This window comes from Salmo salar, chromosome 20 (assembly GCF_965601325.2).
Source record: "Salmo salar chromosome 20, fSalSal1, whole genome shotgun sequence".
Lineage (NCBI taxonomy): Eukaryota > Metazoa > Chordata > Actinopteri > Salmoniformes > Salmonidae > Salmo > Salmo salar.
Genome location: NC_138310.1, coordinates 48,531,734 through 48,545,944, shown reverse-complemented (window position 1 = coordinate 48,545,944; position 14,211 = coordinate 48,531,734). Strand labels below are relative to the sequence as shown.

Genomic DNA, 14,211 nt, shown 5'->3' with positions numbered 1-14,211 from the left:
ACTGTAGCTCATACATTTATTATTTGCATTTTTTCCACTTCAGGAAAATGCAATCAGCACACATGTTGGGACCAACTAATACACGCACACGACAGTTAGACCAGCCATCCATTTTGATGGACCACTGACCCCTAAAGGTGCCCCTGTATCAGTTCGACTTAATGGTTTATTATTCACATTATCCTCTTCACTCTCCCCCCCTCATGACATGGACGTAACTACCAGCACAAGTCCCAAAACTTGTTGTTTGGTCTTTACTATTATGTTACGTTCCATTTGCACATTTTACAGACAACGGCATTGGCCTATTAGAAAACAGTGGAGGTTATTCAGAGGAGGAAGCAAGGGCCATCCTAATCAGTGAATTTCATAAAAATAAAAATTGTGAAACATAAAAAAATGTGATCCTTTTTAGATAAAACTATACTAAATATATTCACATCAACAAATAAATGATTAAAACACACTGTTCTGCAAAAAAAAGGTCTACAGTAGCCTCAACAGCACCCTCTAGGGTAGCACCATGGTGTACCCGGAGGACAGCTATTTTCCGTCCTCTTCTGGGTACATGGGTCATGGTTCTCACACCCTTCCATAAACTTACACAGTAAATATGACGACTTCTGGAGGATGTCCTCCAACCTATCAGAGCTCTTGCAGGATGAACTGACATGTCCATCCAATCAAAGCATCAGAGAATGAATCTAGTACTGAAAGTATAAGCTACAGCTAGCTAGCACTGCAGTGTACAAAGTGTGGTAAGTTAGTTGACTCAAAGAGAAAGACAACAGTTGAACAGTTTTGAACATGTTCATTTCTTCAAAGAATTACGGAGAAGCAGGAGAGAGACAGCTATATTTCGTTGTATTTTGTTCTTCTTCTTAGTTCACCTTTCAGTTACTTAGCTAATGCAGCTAATTTAGCCTACTCAACAACCTGAATCAAACAGAATGGAACGCTATTTATGTTAGCTAGCTGGATAAGGCTATCCAACTCTGCAACTCCTCCAAGTCAAGGTAAGCTTTTGGTTTTATTAATTTATTGCCACCGGGTCAATAACTGCTAAACTGCTTGCTGTACACTGCATGATTGTAAACATGGACTGGATTGTGGGTTTACTAACATGTTCATTCTAATAGCGAGCTATGTTGACTTTGGCATTAGCTAATATGGTGACAATGATGTAGCGGTTAGCAGTTGTGGTTTGAAGGTTTGGCTTGGAGGTTTTTTTTGCCTGGTCAGAGACAGCTGAAGTGATGATGCTGTATGTGGCTGCTATGAAAATGAACTGTGTGTGCAGGTGATCAGGGGTGTAGTCCGCCAATTCTGTTGCAAAACGTTTCATAAATGGAAGCAAACAGAACAAAACTGGGATGGACCAACCTGAATTTGTCCAAAAGAAACTCTTGTTTTAGTTGCAAAACGGAATGCTTTGCAAGTGTTTGGACTAATGATTACACCCCAGATCAGCGAGATGCAGGCAAATGTTCAAGATGGTATTGAATGTAGAGTTGAAGTCAGAAGTTTATAAACACCTTAGCCAAATACATTTAAACTCAGTTTTTCACAATTCCTGACATTTAATCCAAGTAAAAATTCCTTGTCTTAGGTCAGTTAGGATCACCACTTTATTTTAAGAATGTGAAATGTCAGAATAACAGAACAGAGAATGATTTATTTCAGCTTTTATTTATTTCATCACATTCCCAGTGGGTCAGAAGTTTACATACACTCAATTAATATTTGGTAGCATTGCCTTGAAAATGTTTAACTTGGGTCAAACGTTTTGGGTAGCCTTCCACAAGCTTCCCACAATAAGTTGGGTGAATTTTGGCCCATTCCTCCTGACAAAGCTGATGTAACTGAGTCAGGTTTGTAGGCCTCCTTGCTCGCACACGCTTTTTCAGTTCTGCCCACAAATTTTCTATAGGATTGAGGTCAGGGCTTTGTGATGGCCACTCCAATACCTTGACTTTGTTGTCCTTAAGCCATTTTGCCACAACTTTGGAAGTATGCTTGGGGTCATTGTCCATTTGGAAGACCCATTTGTGACCAAGCTTTAACTTCCTGGCTGATGTCTTGAGATGTTGCTTCAATATATCCGCATATTTTCCTCCTCATGATGCCATCTATTTTGTGAAGTGCACCAGTCCCTCCTGCAGCAAAGCACCCCACAACATGATGCTGCCACCCCCGTGTGTCACAGTTGGGATGGTGTTCTTCGGCTTGCAAGCCTCCCCCTTTTTCCTCCAAACATAATGATGGTCATAATGGCCAAACAGTTCTATATTTTGTTTCATCAGACCATAGGACATTTCTCCAAAAAGTACGATCTTTGTCCCCATGTGCAGTTGCAAACCGTAGTCTGGCTTTTTTATGGCAGTTTTGGACCAGTGGCTTCTTCCTTGCTGAGCGGCCTTTCAGGTTATGTCGATATAGGACTTGTTTTACTGTGGATATAGATACTTTTGTACCTGTTTCTTCCAGCATCTTCCCAAGGTTGTTTGCTGTTGTTCTGGGATTGATTTGCACTTTTCGCACCAAAGTACGTTCATCTCCTTCCTGAGCGGTATGACTGCTGCGTGGTCCCATGGTGTTTATACTTGCGTACTATTGTTTGTACAGATGAACGTGGTACCTTCAGGCGTTTGGAAATTGCTCCCAAGGATGAACCAGACTTGTGGAGGTCTTGGCTGATTTCTTTTGATTTTCCCATGATGTCAAGCAAAGAGGCACTGAGTTTGAAGGTAGGCCTTGAAATACATCCACAGGTACACCTCCAATTGACTCAAATGATGTCACTTAGCCTTTCAGAAGCATCTAAAGCCATGACATCATTTTCTGGAATTTTCCAAGCTGTTTAAAGTCCTAACCAACTTGCCAAAACTATTGTTTGTTAACAAGAAATGTGTGGCGTGGTTGAAAAACGAGTTTTAATGATTCCAACCTAAGTGTATGTAAACTTCCGACTTCAACTGTATCACTGTCTGTAACTTTGATTAGTCAAATTTGTCTCTACACATGTGCACCTACTTTATAAATGTTAAACTAGGCTAGGTTGTAGCAACCTCATGATGGGTAGGCCTATAGGGCAAATTCATGTATTATTTAGTAGCCTAAACATATCGATGTTACATTGAGCGTGAATGGAATATGAATGACAGTCATCCAACATGCTGTAACAGAAATGTGTCCATCCTCCTTAATCTTAATCGGCATTGACTGCCACTGGAATTTGACAAGTGTCCATGACCCTTCTTGCTGCCACCACGTATATGTAACCCTCAACTCCCATTAACGTGTACATCCATCCAACCATCTCACTTTCAGCTGGTCAATAGGGCCCGTTCCCAGCGAGTGCCGTCATCAATCGAGGTATCAATACCGAAATACCACAGTGACCCAGACAATCAATGCCCACCTCGGGGAGAGAGAGGGCACCAAAATGCATCAATGAGAGTGATCGGCCCCAAGTCAGGCACGGACAGCTCTATTGATAAGGCCATTTCCACCTGTAGGGATGGGAGCGCGTGAGCCGGAGAGGGCCGCATCTGAATTCAATACCCTCAGCAGCTTCGAGTGAGCTCCAGAAAGACACGGATGAACGGAGATACGTGCCTCGACTGATCATAAGAGCAGCCGGACCAGAACGAAGAATCTTCTCTCTGTTTCTCCTCCACTTTCCCCAGACTTTTCAATCACACCTTGTGGCGTAAAACAACGGTACGTATGTTTTTGTATTTTAAAGTAGGTTAAGTATTCTTTACCATCTCTGGAGTGAGCACTGTGCAGAGGGCCTACCTGCTGCATTTACCGTTTTTAGGGTTTAACTTCACGGTTCATGCTGTGAGAGAAGTAGTCAAGGTTTAACGTCAAGATTATAAATCTGATATGGGCCGTATTAAATTATATTGATCCCAATGTGCGGTATAAAGCGTTGTCTCCCGAGTTAACACCCAAACATCGGCCCACGCACTCCTGTCTCATAGGGAATAATGCACAGAAGCAATAGGACAGAATATCTAAACGTGTGACAAGGAAGCCGCCCAATGGTAGCCTTGTGTAAGCGCAGCACACCCCCGTAGTGAGTACAGACCAATTACCGGTATATATATCTGTGGTGCGCGGGTCAGCTGTTTGTTCATCCGCAACCGCGGGACTATTATAAAATTAAATCTGAGGCCAGCTATAGCCTGCAATTAAAAACGTCGAAACGATTTTTTCACAGGGGTGCAGGATTTTTGGGGGCATGATTTAGATATGTTTCGGCTTAGAATTTCCGACATTTCGACATTTTGTTAGTCAATTTAGATACGTTAGTATTAGTCTATAATTAGATACATGCAGCTTCTCTTCTGTTACTCTAGAATACGAAATAAACCCTTGCTCACCAGAATAAATCCATAGAATGAATGCTTCAATCTAGTTGACATCGGTACAATTTTATCTGTCATCTTCTTTTGCGGAGAAAAGACGTTTAGGGACCGGGAAAAAATGAAATACTATCAGCTTTTATGATGCTGATAAAGACAGCACCTCTACAGATGGTATTTAACTGAGCATTTGCATTCTCTCAAGATGCTGAAATAAAAATCACATTTCTACACACCTCTTACTGAGTAAACATTTTGCCTACATTTGGTGTATAATTTTACTGCAACAAATGCTGAATTCTGATGGAGTTAAAATTAAGGCTACCTGAGTTAAAGACCTACAGTCAGTGTCCAGATTTTTAACCCATAGGAACTGTAATCTACAGATACCTTGATGTGCCATAGGCCTATTTGAGGTCTTGTGACTGTCGAATTTGTATAGCGCCTCACAATCATCACACATAACACTGCTATCGTCCACTTCACCAAATCTGTCCCAAACATGACTTTTCTGATCCTCCCTTCTCTTTATTTTCAACTCTCCTTTTGCAGCTTTTCTCTTATTGAATTTAAACTCTGACCAGTATAGGCTCCTCAGCGGAGGAAGGGAAGGACCATCCTCCTCAGTGAATTTCATACAAGTAAAATAGTGGAACATAAAAAAAGTTATGTCAACAAATAATTAATGAAGACACACTGTTTTGCAATGAAGCTCTAGAGTAGCCTCAACAGCCTTCTCTGGGGTAGCATCATGGTGTAGCCGGAGAACAGATAGTTTCCATCCTCCTCTGGGTACATTGACTTTAATACAAAACCTAGGAGGCTCATGGTTCTCACCCCCTTCCATAGTCTCACACAGTAATTATGACAACTTCCGGAGGACATCCTCCAACCTATCAGAGCTCTTGTTGCATGAACTGACATGCTGTCCACCCAATCAAAGGAACAGAGAATGAATCTAGTACTGAAAGCATAAGCTACAGCTACCTAGCACTGCAGTACATACAATGTGTTGAGTAGTTGACTCAAAGACAGACAATAGTTGAACAGTTTTGAACAAATTAATTTCTTCAAAAATGAAGGAGAAGCAAGAGAGAGAGACAGCGAGAGGGATGTTTAGTTATCTTTTTTTCATTTTCACTTCCTTAGCTAACGAATAGAGCTAGCTAGTTTAGCTCAAAGAGAGAGGGATGTTATGTAAGCTAGCTGGCTATGGCTATCCAACACTGGAACTCTTCCAAGTCACGGTAAGCTTTTGGTTTTATGAATTTCTTGCCACCGGGGCCTGCCGGTGTAACTGCTAAACTGCTTGCTGTACACTAAACTACATGATTGGAACAGGTTTACTGACATGGTAGTTCTAGTAGCTACGTTGACCATGACATTCGCTAATATGGTGACAAGGAAGTAGGCAGTGTGTAGTGGTTATTGGTTGTGGTAGTTATTTTTTTGCCTGGTCACAGACAGCTGTTGTGTTGTGCAATGAATCCACAAGTGAAGGGAAAAGGTAATAGGAGGAGAGCACGTAGATGTGAGAAGGAATTATACGACAAGGAAAGTGTATGTGGCTGCTATGAAAGTGATCTGTGTTTGCAGGTGATTTTATCCAATAGAAACTCTCGTTTGCAACTGTTGGACTAATGATTACACCCGAGATCAGCTAGATGCAGGCAAGAGTGCGCAAGGCGGTATTGAATGTGTCACTGTCTGTCACCTTGATTACTAAAACTTTTCTCTCAACCAGTGCACCTACGTTATAAACTCTCATTTGTAGGCTAGGGTATAGCAACCTCATGATGGGTATAGGGAAAATGTTAGTATTATGTAGTAGCCTAAACCTATTGATGTTACATTGAGTGAATGGAATATGAATGAAAGGGAAAGGGGGATACCTAGTCAGTTGTACAACTGAAAACCTTCAACTGAAATGTGTCTTCCGCATTTAACCCAACCCCTCTGAATCAGAGAGGTGAATGACAGTCATCCAATATGCTGTAATAGAAATAAGGCCATGCTCACAATTTTTTTTTAATGATTTTATCTTAAATGGCACTGACTCCAACATTGTACTTTTTGTCTCTGTGGATTGACATGAGCTTTTTCAGCTTGTTAGCAACAGCATTTGGCGATTGGCTTGTAGGCTATTTGAGCATGTAGTTAGGCCCTAAAGCTTATGCACTAATGCCAGATAGCCTAAAATAATGAAAGAAAACCCTCAATGTAGCCTATAGATATAAATTGCACAATAATTATACATTTATGGATTTTTTTAAGGTATTATTTTCTCTTTATTCAACCTGCCTGCCAGCCAACCGCCCTTCATCCACACAATATTTAATGACCTTAAACCTGGCTGCCCAGCGTATAAAACCATGGGTTATGAGTCAACCTGTGCATCACTAATATATAAATCATTGGTGTGTAGTCCAACACATGGGTAGGTATCAGCTGTTTTCCTTTTGAATGTGGTAAAATACATGTACTTTACTCTCAAAATCTAACTATACTGAACAAAAATATAAACGCAACATGCAACCATTTCAACAATTTTACAGAGTTTCAGTTCATATAAGGAAGCCAGTCAATTGAAATACATTCATTAGGCCCTAATCTATGGATTTCACATGACTGGGCAGGGGTGCAGCCATGGGTGGGCCTGGGAGGGCATAGGCACACCCACTTGGGAGCCAAGCCCACCCTCTGGGAAGCCAGTCCCAGCCAATCAGAAGGAGTTTTTCCCCATAAAAGCGCAGAAATACTCCTCAGTTTCATCAGCTGTCCAAGGATGTCAGGGACAAGATTGTAGACCTACACAAGGCTGGAATGGGCTACAAGACCATCGCCAAGCAGCTTGGTGAGAAGGTGACAACAGCTGGTGCGATTATTCGCAAATGGAAGAAACACAAAAGAACTGTCAATCTCCCTCAGCCTGGGGCTCCATGCAAGATCTCACCTCGTGGAGTTGCAATGATCATGAGAACGGTGAGGAATCAGACCAGAACTACACAGGAGGATCTTGTCAATGATCTCAAGGCAGCTGGGACCATAGTCACCAAGAAAACAACTGGTAACACACTACGCCGTGAAGGACTGAAATCCTGCAGCGCCCGCAAGGTCCCCCTGCTCAAGAAAGCACATACACATGCCCGTCTGAAGTTTGCCAATGAACATCTGAATGATTCAGAGGACAACTGAGTGAAAGTGTTGTGGTCAGATGAGACCAAAATGTAGCTCTTTGGCATCAACTCAACTCGCCGTGTTTGGAGGAGGAGGAATGCTGCCTATGACCCCAAGAACACCATCCCCACCGTCAAACATGGAGGTGGAAACATTATGCTTTGCGGTGTTTTTCTGCGAAGGGGACAGGACAACTTCACCGCATCAAAGGGACGATGGACGGGGCCATGTACCGTCAAATCTTGGGTGAGAACCTCCTTCCCTCAGCCAGGGCATTGAAAAGGGGTTGTGGATGGGTATTCCAGCATGACAATGACCCAAAACACACGGCCAAGGCAACAAAGGAGTGGCTCAAGAAGAAGCACATTAAGGTCCTGGAGTGGCCAGTCTCCAGACCTTAATCCCATAGAAAATCTGTGGAGGGAGCTGAAGGTTCGAGTTGCCAAACGTCAGCCTCAAAACCTTAATGACTTGGAGAAGATCTGCAAAGAGGAGTGGGACAAAATCCCTCCTGAGATGTGTGCAAACCTGGTGGCCAACTACAAGAAACGTCTGACCTCTGTGGTTGCCAACAAGGGTTTTGCCACCAAGTACTAAGTCATGTTTTGCAGAGGGGTCAAATACTTATTTCCCTCATTAAAATGCAAATCAATTTATAACATTTTTGACATGCGTTTTTCTGGATTTTGTTGTTGTTATTCTGTCTCTCACTATTCAAATAAACCTACTATTAAAATTATAGACTGATCATTTCTTTGTCAGTGGGCAAACATACAAAATCAGCAGGGGATCAAATACTTTTTTCCCTCACTGTATCCAGACCTCCAAAAATGAGGAGGGGAATACTAGACACCACCTCTATTCTAACCGAGTCCCTATACCCTGATCATTAATGCGATGGTGGCTCCATCTCAAGGTCATCAAACCATCCACGGCTCCCCCTTGACACCCCCTAAAGGCCAGAGGTCAGTCTTCCTGTGTGCTCATGAGGCTGCCCTTTTCAGTCCCAATCAGCACCTCTTTTTCCCCGCACCAGAATGAAGAGACGCGTGACAAAGGTCATGGAAATGGATTTACTTTGCATTTGACTGGATGAAAAGGTCAGAGGAAGGGCACCCCAAAATGGCACACAACCCTGCAACCTCACGGGAACTAGGGGAATTGCTGTGCCACTGTGACCTCCAAACAGACCCATCATAGGAAGAGACCAGTGGTGGAAAAAGTACCAAATGGTCATACTTGAGTAAAAGTAAAGATACCTTAATAGAAAATGACTCAAGTAAAAGTGAGTCACCCAGTAAAATACTACTTCAGTAAAAGTCTAAAAGTATTTGGTTTTAAATATACTTAAGTATCAAAAATAAATGTAATTGCTAAAATATACTTAAGTATCAAAAGTAAGAGTAGAAATCATTTCAAATTATATTAAGCAAACCAGACGACACTATTTTCTTGTTTTTTAAATTTACGGATAGCCAGGGGCACACTCCAACACATCATTTACAAACGAAGCATGTGTGTTTAGTGAGTCTGACAGATCAGAGGCAGTAGGGATGACCAGGGTGATCTGTTGATAAGTGTGTGAATTGGACCATTTTCCTGTCCTGCTAAGTATTCAAAATGTAACGAGTACTTTTGGGTGTCAGGGAAAATGTATGGCGTAAAAAGTACATTATTTTCTTTAGGAATGCAGTGAAGTAAAAGTAAAAGTTGTCAAAAAATATAAATAGTAAAGTACATAGTAAAGCTATTCTAGTGTTCTAGGCAGTTTTCATTGGGAAAAGTCACTTGACTACACTAAAAGTTAATAATGATTAAACACCTGTCAACTTTAGAAAACTACTTACTCAGGCCCAACGCCCCATGAGGAGCATAGGCCATCAATGACGCCGGCTTCTCCAGCGAACTCGACATTGGGCAGTTTTCTGAATTTCATTCCAGGAGTAGCCAATCTTTCTGTGGAAATAAGTTGTATTAATTCCTTTCATTCATTCGTTCATTCATTTCCAGAAAGCCATGGATGGTTTGATGAGTCGGCGGGTTTGCACAGACAGACAGGAGGCAGGTTTTACAAGATTGATTTATTAACTATAATACAGGTCATGTAAGGCCTTGCTGTATACACCATTCCTATTGAGACAAATTACCATACTCTTAGCAAATAATGACAGCATTTTTTTGTGTTGATGTATTTTTTCAGTTTACTTTTTTACTTTTTTTTTTCTCAATCTTTTATACAGGTTAAATTGTTTTCCATCATTTAATTTTTTATCTTCTTGTCTTAAATACTGAGAGTGGTCGAGCCCCCTCGCTTGCCAGGGCAAAAATCATGCACTATACTGGGCTGGTCTCTTCACCATTCACAAAATTGATAAAAAAACATTTTTTTGTTTGTTTTTTTAATTATTAAAAGAAAAACAATTCTATCACCATTGACTAAAGGGCAAAGTGTTAGACCCCCTAACATACAAATAAACAACCATTTGAATATAGTTTGCTTGTTTCTCATTTTAACTTAACAGACCACCTGTCACCATTGTTGCAAAGAATAAAAGAAAAAGTAAAGCGACGCAGCCACATTAGATCGCAGAACCAAAGTCACATTTTTAATACGATTGTTTTTTTTTCTCTCTCCATTTGTCGCTTTGCTTCCTCTCTCCCCCACCCCTTTTTTTGCACAGTCTTTGGCTGCCTCACAGTCTGTTCAGTATTAACACATTGATATACACAGGGAATGCCACTGACCGGCATTCAAAAGTACCAAAGTTTTCCCCCCCTCCACCTCCCAAATAATGATCCCATTCACATCTCTCTCGCTCTCGTTCTCACTCACTCACTCACTCACTCACTCACTCACTCACTCACTCACTCACTCACTCACTCACTCACTCACTCACTCACTCACTCACTCACTCACTCACTCACTCACTCACTCACTCACTCACTCACTCACTCACTCACTCACCATCTGTGAAAAGTAAACCTATAGCTAGCTAAGGGGATAACTGTGGTCAGGTCCAGGTTACATTAAGTAGGGTAATGACCGTGAGGATAAATGCAGTCTCCACTGTAAGCGACATGGTCTTTCTTTAGGGTTGAGTTACACTGACGTCTGGCTACTACTGACAGCTCAAATGACATCAGTCCCTAACACAGACAAGCCAACATGTCATATAGGTAGTGTATACCGACAGGAGGTCATTGTGTCGGCGTCAGGGTATAACTTCAGTGATTTGCAGGGAGGCCTGTCAGTCAAGACAATGGGAGCTGGAGAGACGTGGAGACAGGCATGAGTGTGTAAAGCCGATGGTCAAAATGAAACAAATTACATGACCTTGGTTTCACTCTTTCTAATGTGTGCGGACACACACACACACACACACACACACACACACGCACTAACGATCAAACAGGTTTCTATGACAACCACAGACAGAACCATGGAATTCCGCAGTCATCAACACAGATGAATAGACTGTCTGTTCTGCTCCATCCCGGAGCGTCTCTCTGGACTAGGGAACAAAGTCGTGTCAAAAGAGGGCAGGGATACCAAGTGGTGCCAACCAGGAAGTGGGATACCAATAAACATAGGATGGCACTGAGGGACTATCAACACCATTGGCTGCGTTTCAATACTCTAAACTTGCTTCCTCATCTCCTTTCCTTCGTGTGCATCCCGGTCACACTCAGCTGAATGGATGTGAACAGCTATCCTGAGCCATCCTCAGTACAAAAACACATGACTACACATCACCAAGTACTGCCAACTAGCAGTTGCACAGCTGGACACTAGACTAGTCACTGGACTGTCTGCATCATGGACAGCTGACATGAACATCTATGTTGTCATACACTTCCTCAACACCACACTCTGGAGAGTATATATCTGTAGCAAAGTGCTGGCAGCCTAGTAACACAACAGATATGATCATCCACAGGCTAATCTCAATGCAGTTCAAATGGCTTTCATAGTATAGACTCTCCATCTATGTTATATACAAAGAATTCCTATTGGGCTCAATATGTCCATTTGACTTGACATTCAATAGATAAATATGGGGGATTATGCATGTAGAAAGATCTGTTACACACAAGGAGGGGGGTAGTGTTCCGCCCATGCAGTGGTGGGTGAGGTCATAGCTGCAGTAACTATGTTGTCCACCAGATGGCAATGGTGTGTTCTCAGAGAGGTGGCTACATGACTTCACAACTCATTAGACGTGGTGAGAAAGTGTTGTCGCACTTCTCACTAAAGAGGCTCCCAAAAGTGCTCTGCAGTCCCTCAATCTCAATAAACTTCAGAGAGCTCTACACTAATGATTCTCCTGCTCTCTACCATATTAGAAGCATGTGCGCGCGCGTGCGCACACGCACGCACGCACACACACACACACACACACACACACACACACACACACACACACACACACACACACACACACACACACACACACACACACACACACACACACACACACACACACACACACACACACACACACACACACACACACACACACACACACACACACACACAGGTCATGCTCCCATGTCTCTCCAGGCTTCCAAACCCCTCATGGGTAACAGGAGGAAGAGGGAAATCCCTGCCACCACTTCCCAATGCCTCCTGAGATCCTTAAGGGAATCATTATGGCTGTTCCTCTCTGCATTCCGTGTCAAAGAGCCCTAAATGCTTTTCAGAGTCCGTAAAGTGCATCCCTGAATCCCACCCCTTGCCAATCCCTATCCTTATCCCTCCTAATTCTCCCTGCCAGTTATTCCCGCCCTTCACAGAAAGCAGAAGGGCCAATGAGAAGTAAGCATGGACATCTGGCAGGAGGGACTTGCTGTGTGAGAGTGCATTCTAATCGGTCAGTCATCAACGGAACACTCTCCAAAACTGATCCACAGTTTGAAAATCAAAATGGAAGCATAGGGGGTAAAGAGAAAGGAAGGGTGGAACAACATTAAACATCAGGAAGAAATGGGAGTAAAGATATCCTCTTCAATCAAAAGAAAAACAGCAGTCTTCCAGCGTTGCCTGGAGGCTCGGGGGCATGGGGTCAGAGAAGAGAGAAAGGAACGGAGGAGGTCTCCCAAGATGCCGAGGGTGTGGGATCACCCAAAGTTCTGTGCTCCAGCCTCCCTGCAGATCCAGTTAGCTGAGACTTTTGTTCTTAGCGTTATCTCTGGTTGTAACGGACACTGAACGGAGGGGGTGGGAGTTTAGGAATGAGTCTATTGAAGTGGAAGCTGGTCCATGTGGGAGAGGTGACGCCTGCCTCTAGTCCATTTCCTGGCAACAATGGTCAAATAAACGCTGAGAAGCTACTGGTTAGGTCCTCCCTCCACATTGACCCAGGATCAACCTGGGGGGACAGGGCAGTCGCTGGCAATCCACAGTCCCATCGCGGTGAGCGGTGGTGAGGCGAGGAAGGTGGGGCACTGGGGAGTGGTTTTAGAGTCCAGCTAGAAGGTCCATATAGTTCATGTTCTTCCCACACTTCCCCCAAAGATACCCTGCCTAGCTACGGTCAGAAGTTCTGAAGGTTTCTTTATGTTTCGGGGAGGGACATGACACATGGTGTTTCCCTGGGTGTTACTCCCTCACTGAGCCCAAATGACACGGGCTGGCGACACAGGGGTGTCCGGGCGAGGCTCCAGTGGGAGGGCAGCAGAGTGTGTGTTGGAGGGGAAGGTACTCTCTAAGGCAGTGGAGAAGGGGGCAGAAGAAGTGGTAGAGAAGAGAGAAGAGTCAAGAGACTACAGTGGTATGGGAGGACAAGTCGTGGCTCTTGTGGCTCAAAAGTTCCTCTTTCCCACCCCCTCCCCTGCGTTGTGTGTGTGTGTGTGTGTGTGTGTGTGTGTGTGTGTGTGTGTGTGTGTGTGTGTGTGTGTGTGTGTGTGTGTGTGTGTGTATATCTTTAAACGCAATGGGGGTTGGATAACCCCCTCTCCCAACAGTTTTTCCCTATATGTACTGCATCTCACTCACGTGCTCATCTTCTTTTGCTTTCCCTGTCCCTAAAACTCACTCTCTTCTCTATCCCTCCATATTTCTCACCACCCCTTCAAAATCTCTCCCACTTACGTTCTTCTCTCACCGCTCCCTCATACCTCCCTCTGAATCTCAAACTCTTTGCATCTCTCCCTCGCTAATCTCTTTCTTTCCTTCCATCCCTGGCTCACAGCATGTGTTGTTCCGTGGGGGGGTGATGGGGGTGCAGGGGGGGCAGCAGGGCCTGGATGGGGGACTGGGGGGTGTGTGGTGGGGACATCTGGGTATGGGGCATCCCGTAGTGGGGGATGACGGGCGGCGTGGCGGGCATAACGTAAGGGGCCGGGGCGGGTGTGAGGGAGGGAGAGCTGTAGGCCAAGGAGGAGTAGGCTGAGGTTCCCCCGTGGGAGGAGAGGGTGGCAGTGGGGGAGGCGTGCCCGCTAGGGGTGTCAGACAGGGGCTGATTGTAGAAGAAGAAAGCACACTGGTGGATGAAGGACTCGATGATTGTCTGGTAGGTCCGCGTGGCCGTCAGGGCGTCCATGGTGGTGAAGTCGGGCCGCATCAGAGTGGGCCAAAAACAGATGGACAGATTCTCACTGGTCATCAGGTTCAAACGATTATTCTGGCTCACCCTGGGGGGGAGGGAGAGAGAGAGAGAGA

The 14,211-nt window shown here is 43.9% G+C and overlaps 1 protein-coding gene across 1 annotated transcript in view; it reads right to left on the bottom strand.

The window, feature by feature from the left end:
• Nucleotides 1-9,616: 9,616 nt before the first annotated feature.
• The window catches only part of LOC123729254 (rho GTPase-activating protein 35), an 85,310-nt gene continuing 80,715 nt past the window's right edge, over nt 9,617-14,211 (bottom strand). The window contains exon 7 of the mRNA XM_045703542.2: nt 9,617-14,183. Within this exon, the coding sequence (XP_045559498.1) occupies nt 13,736-14,183 (448 nt within the window). The 3' untranslated portion in view covers nt 9,617-13,735. The remainder of the gene's footprint in view (nt 14,184-14,211) is intronic.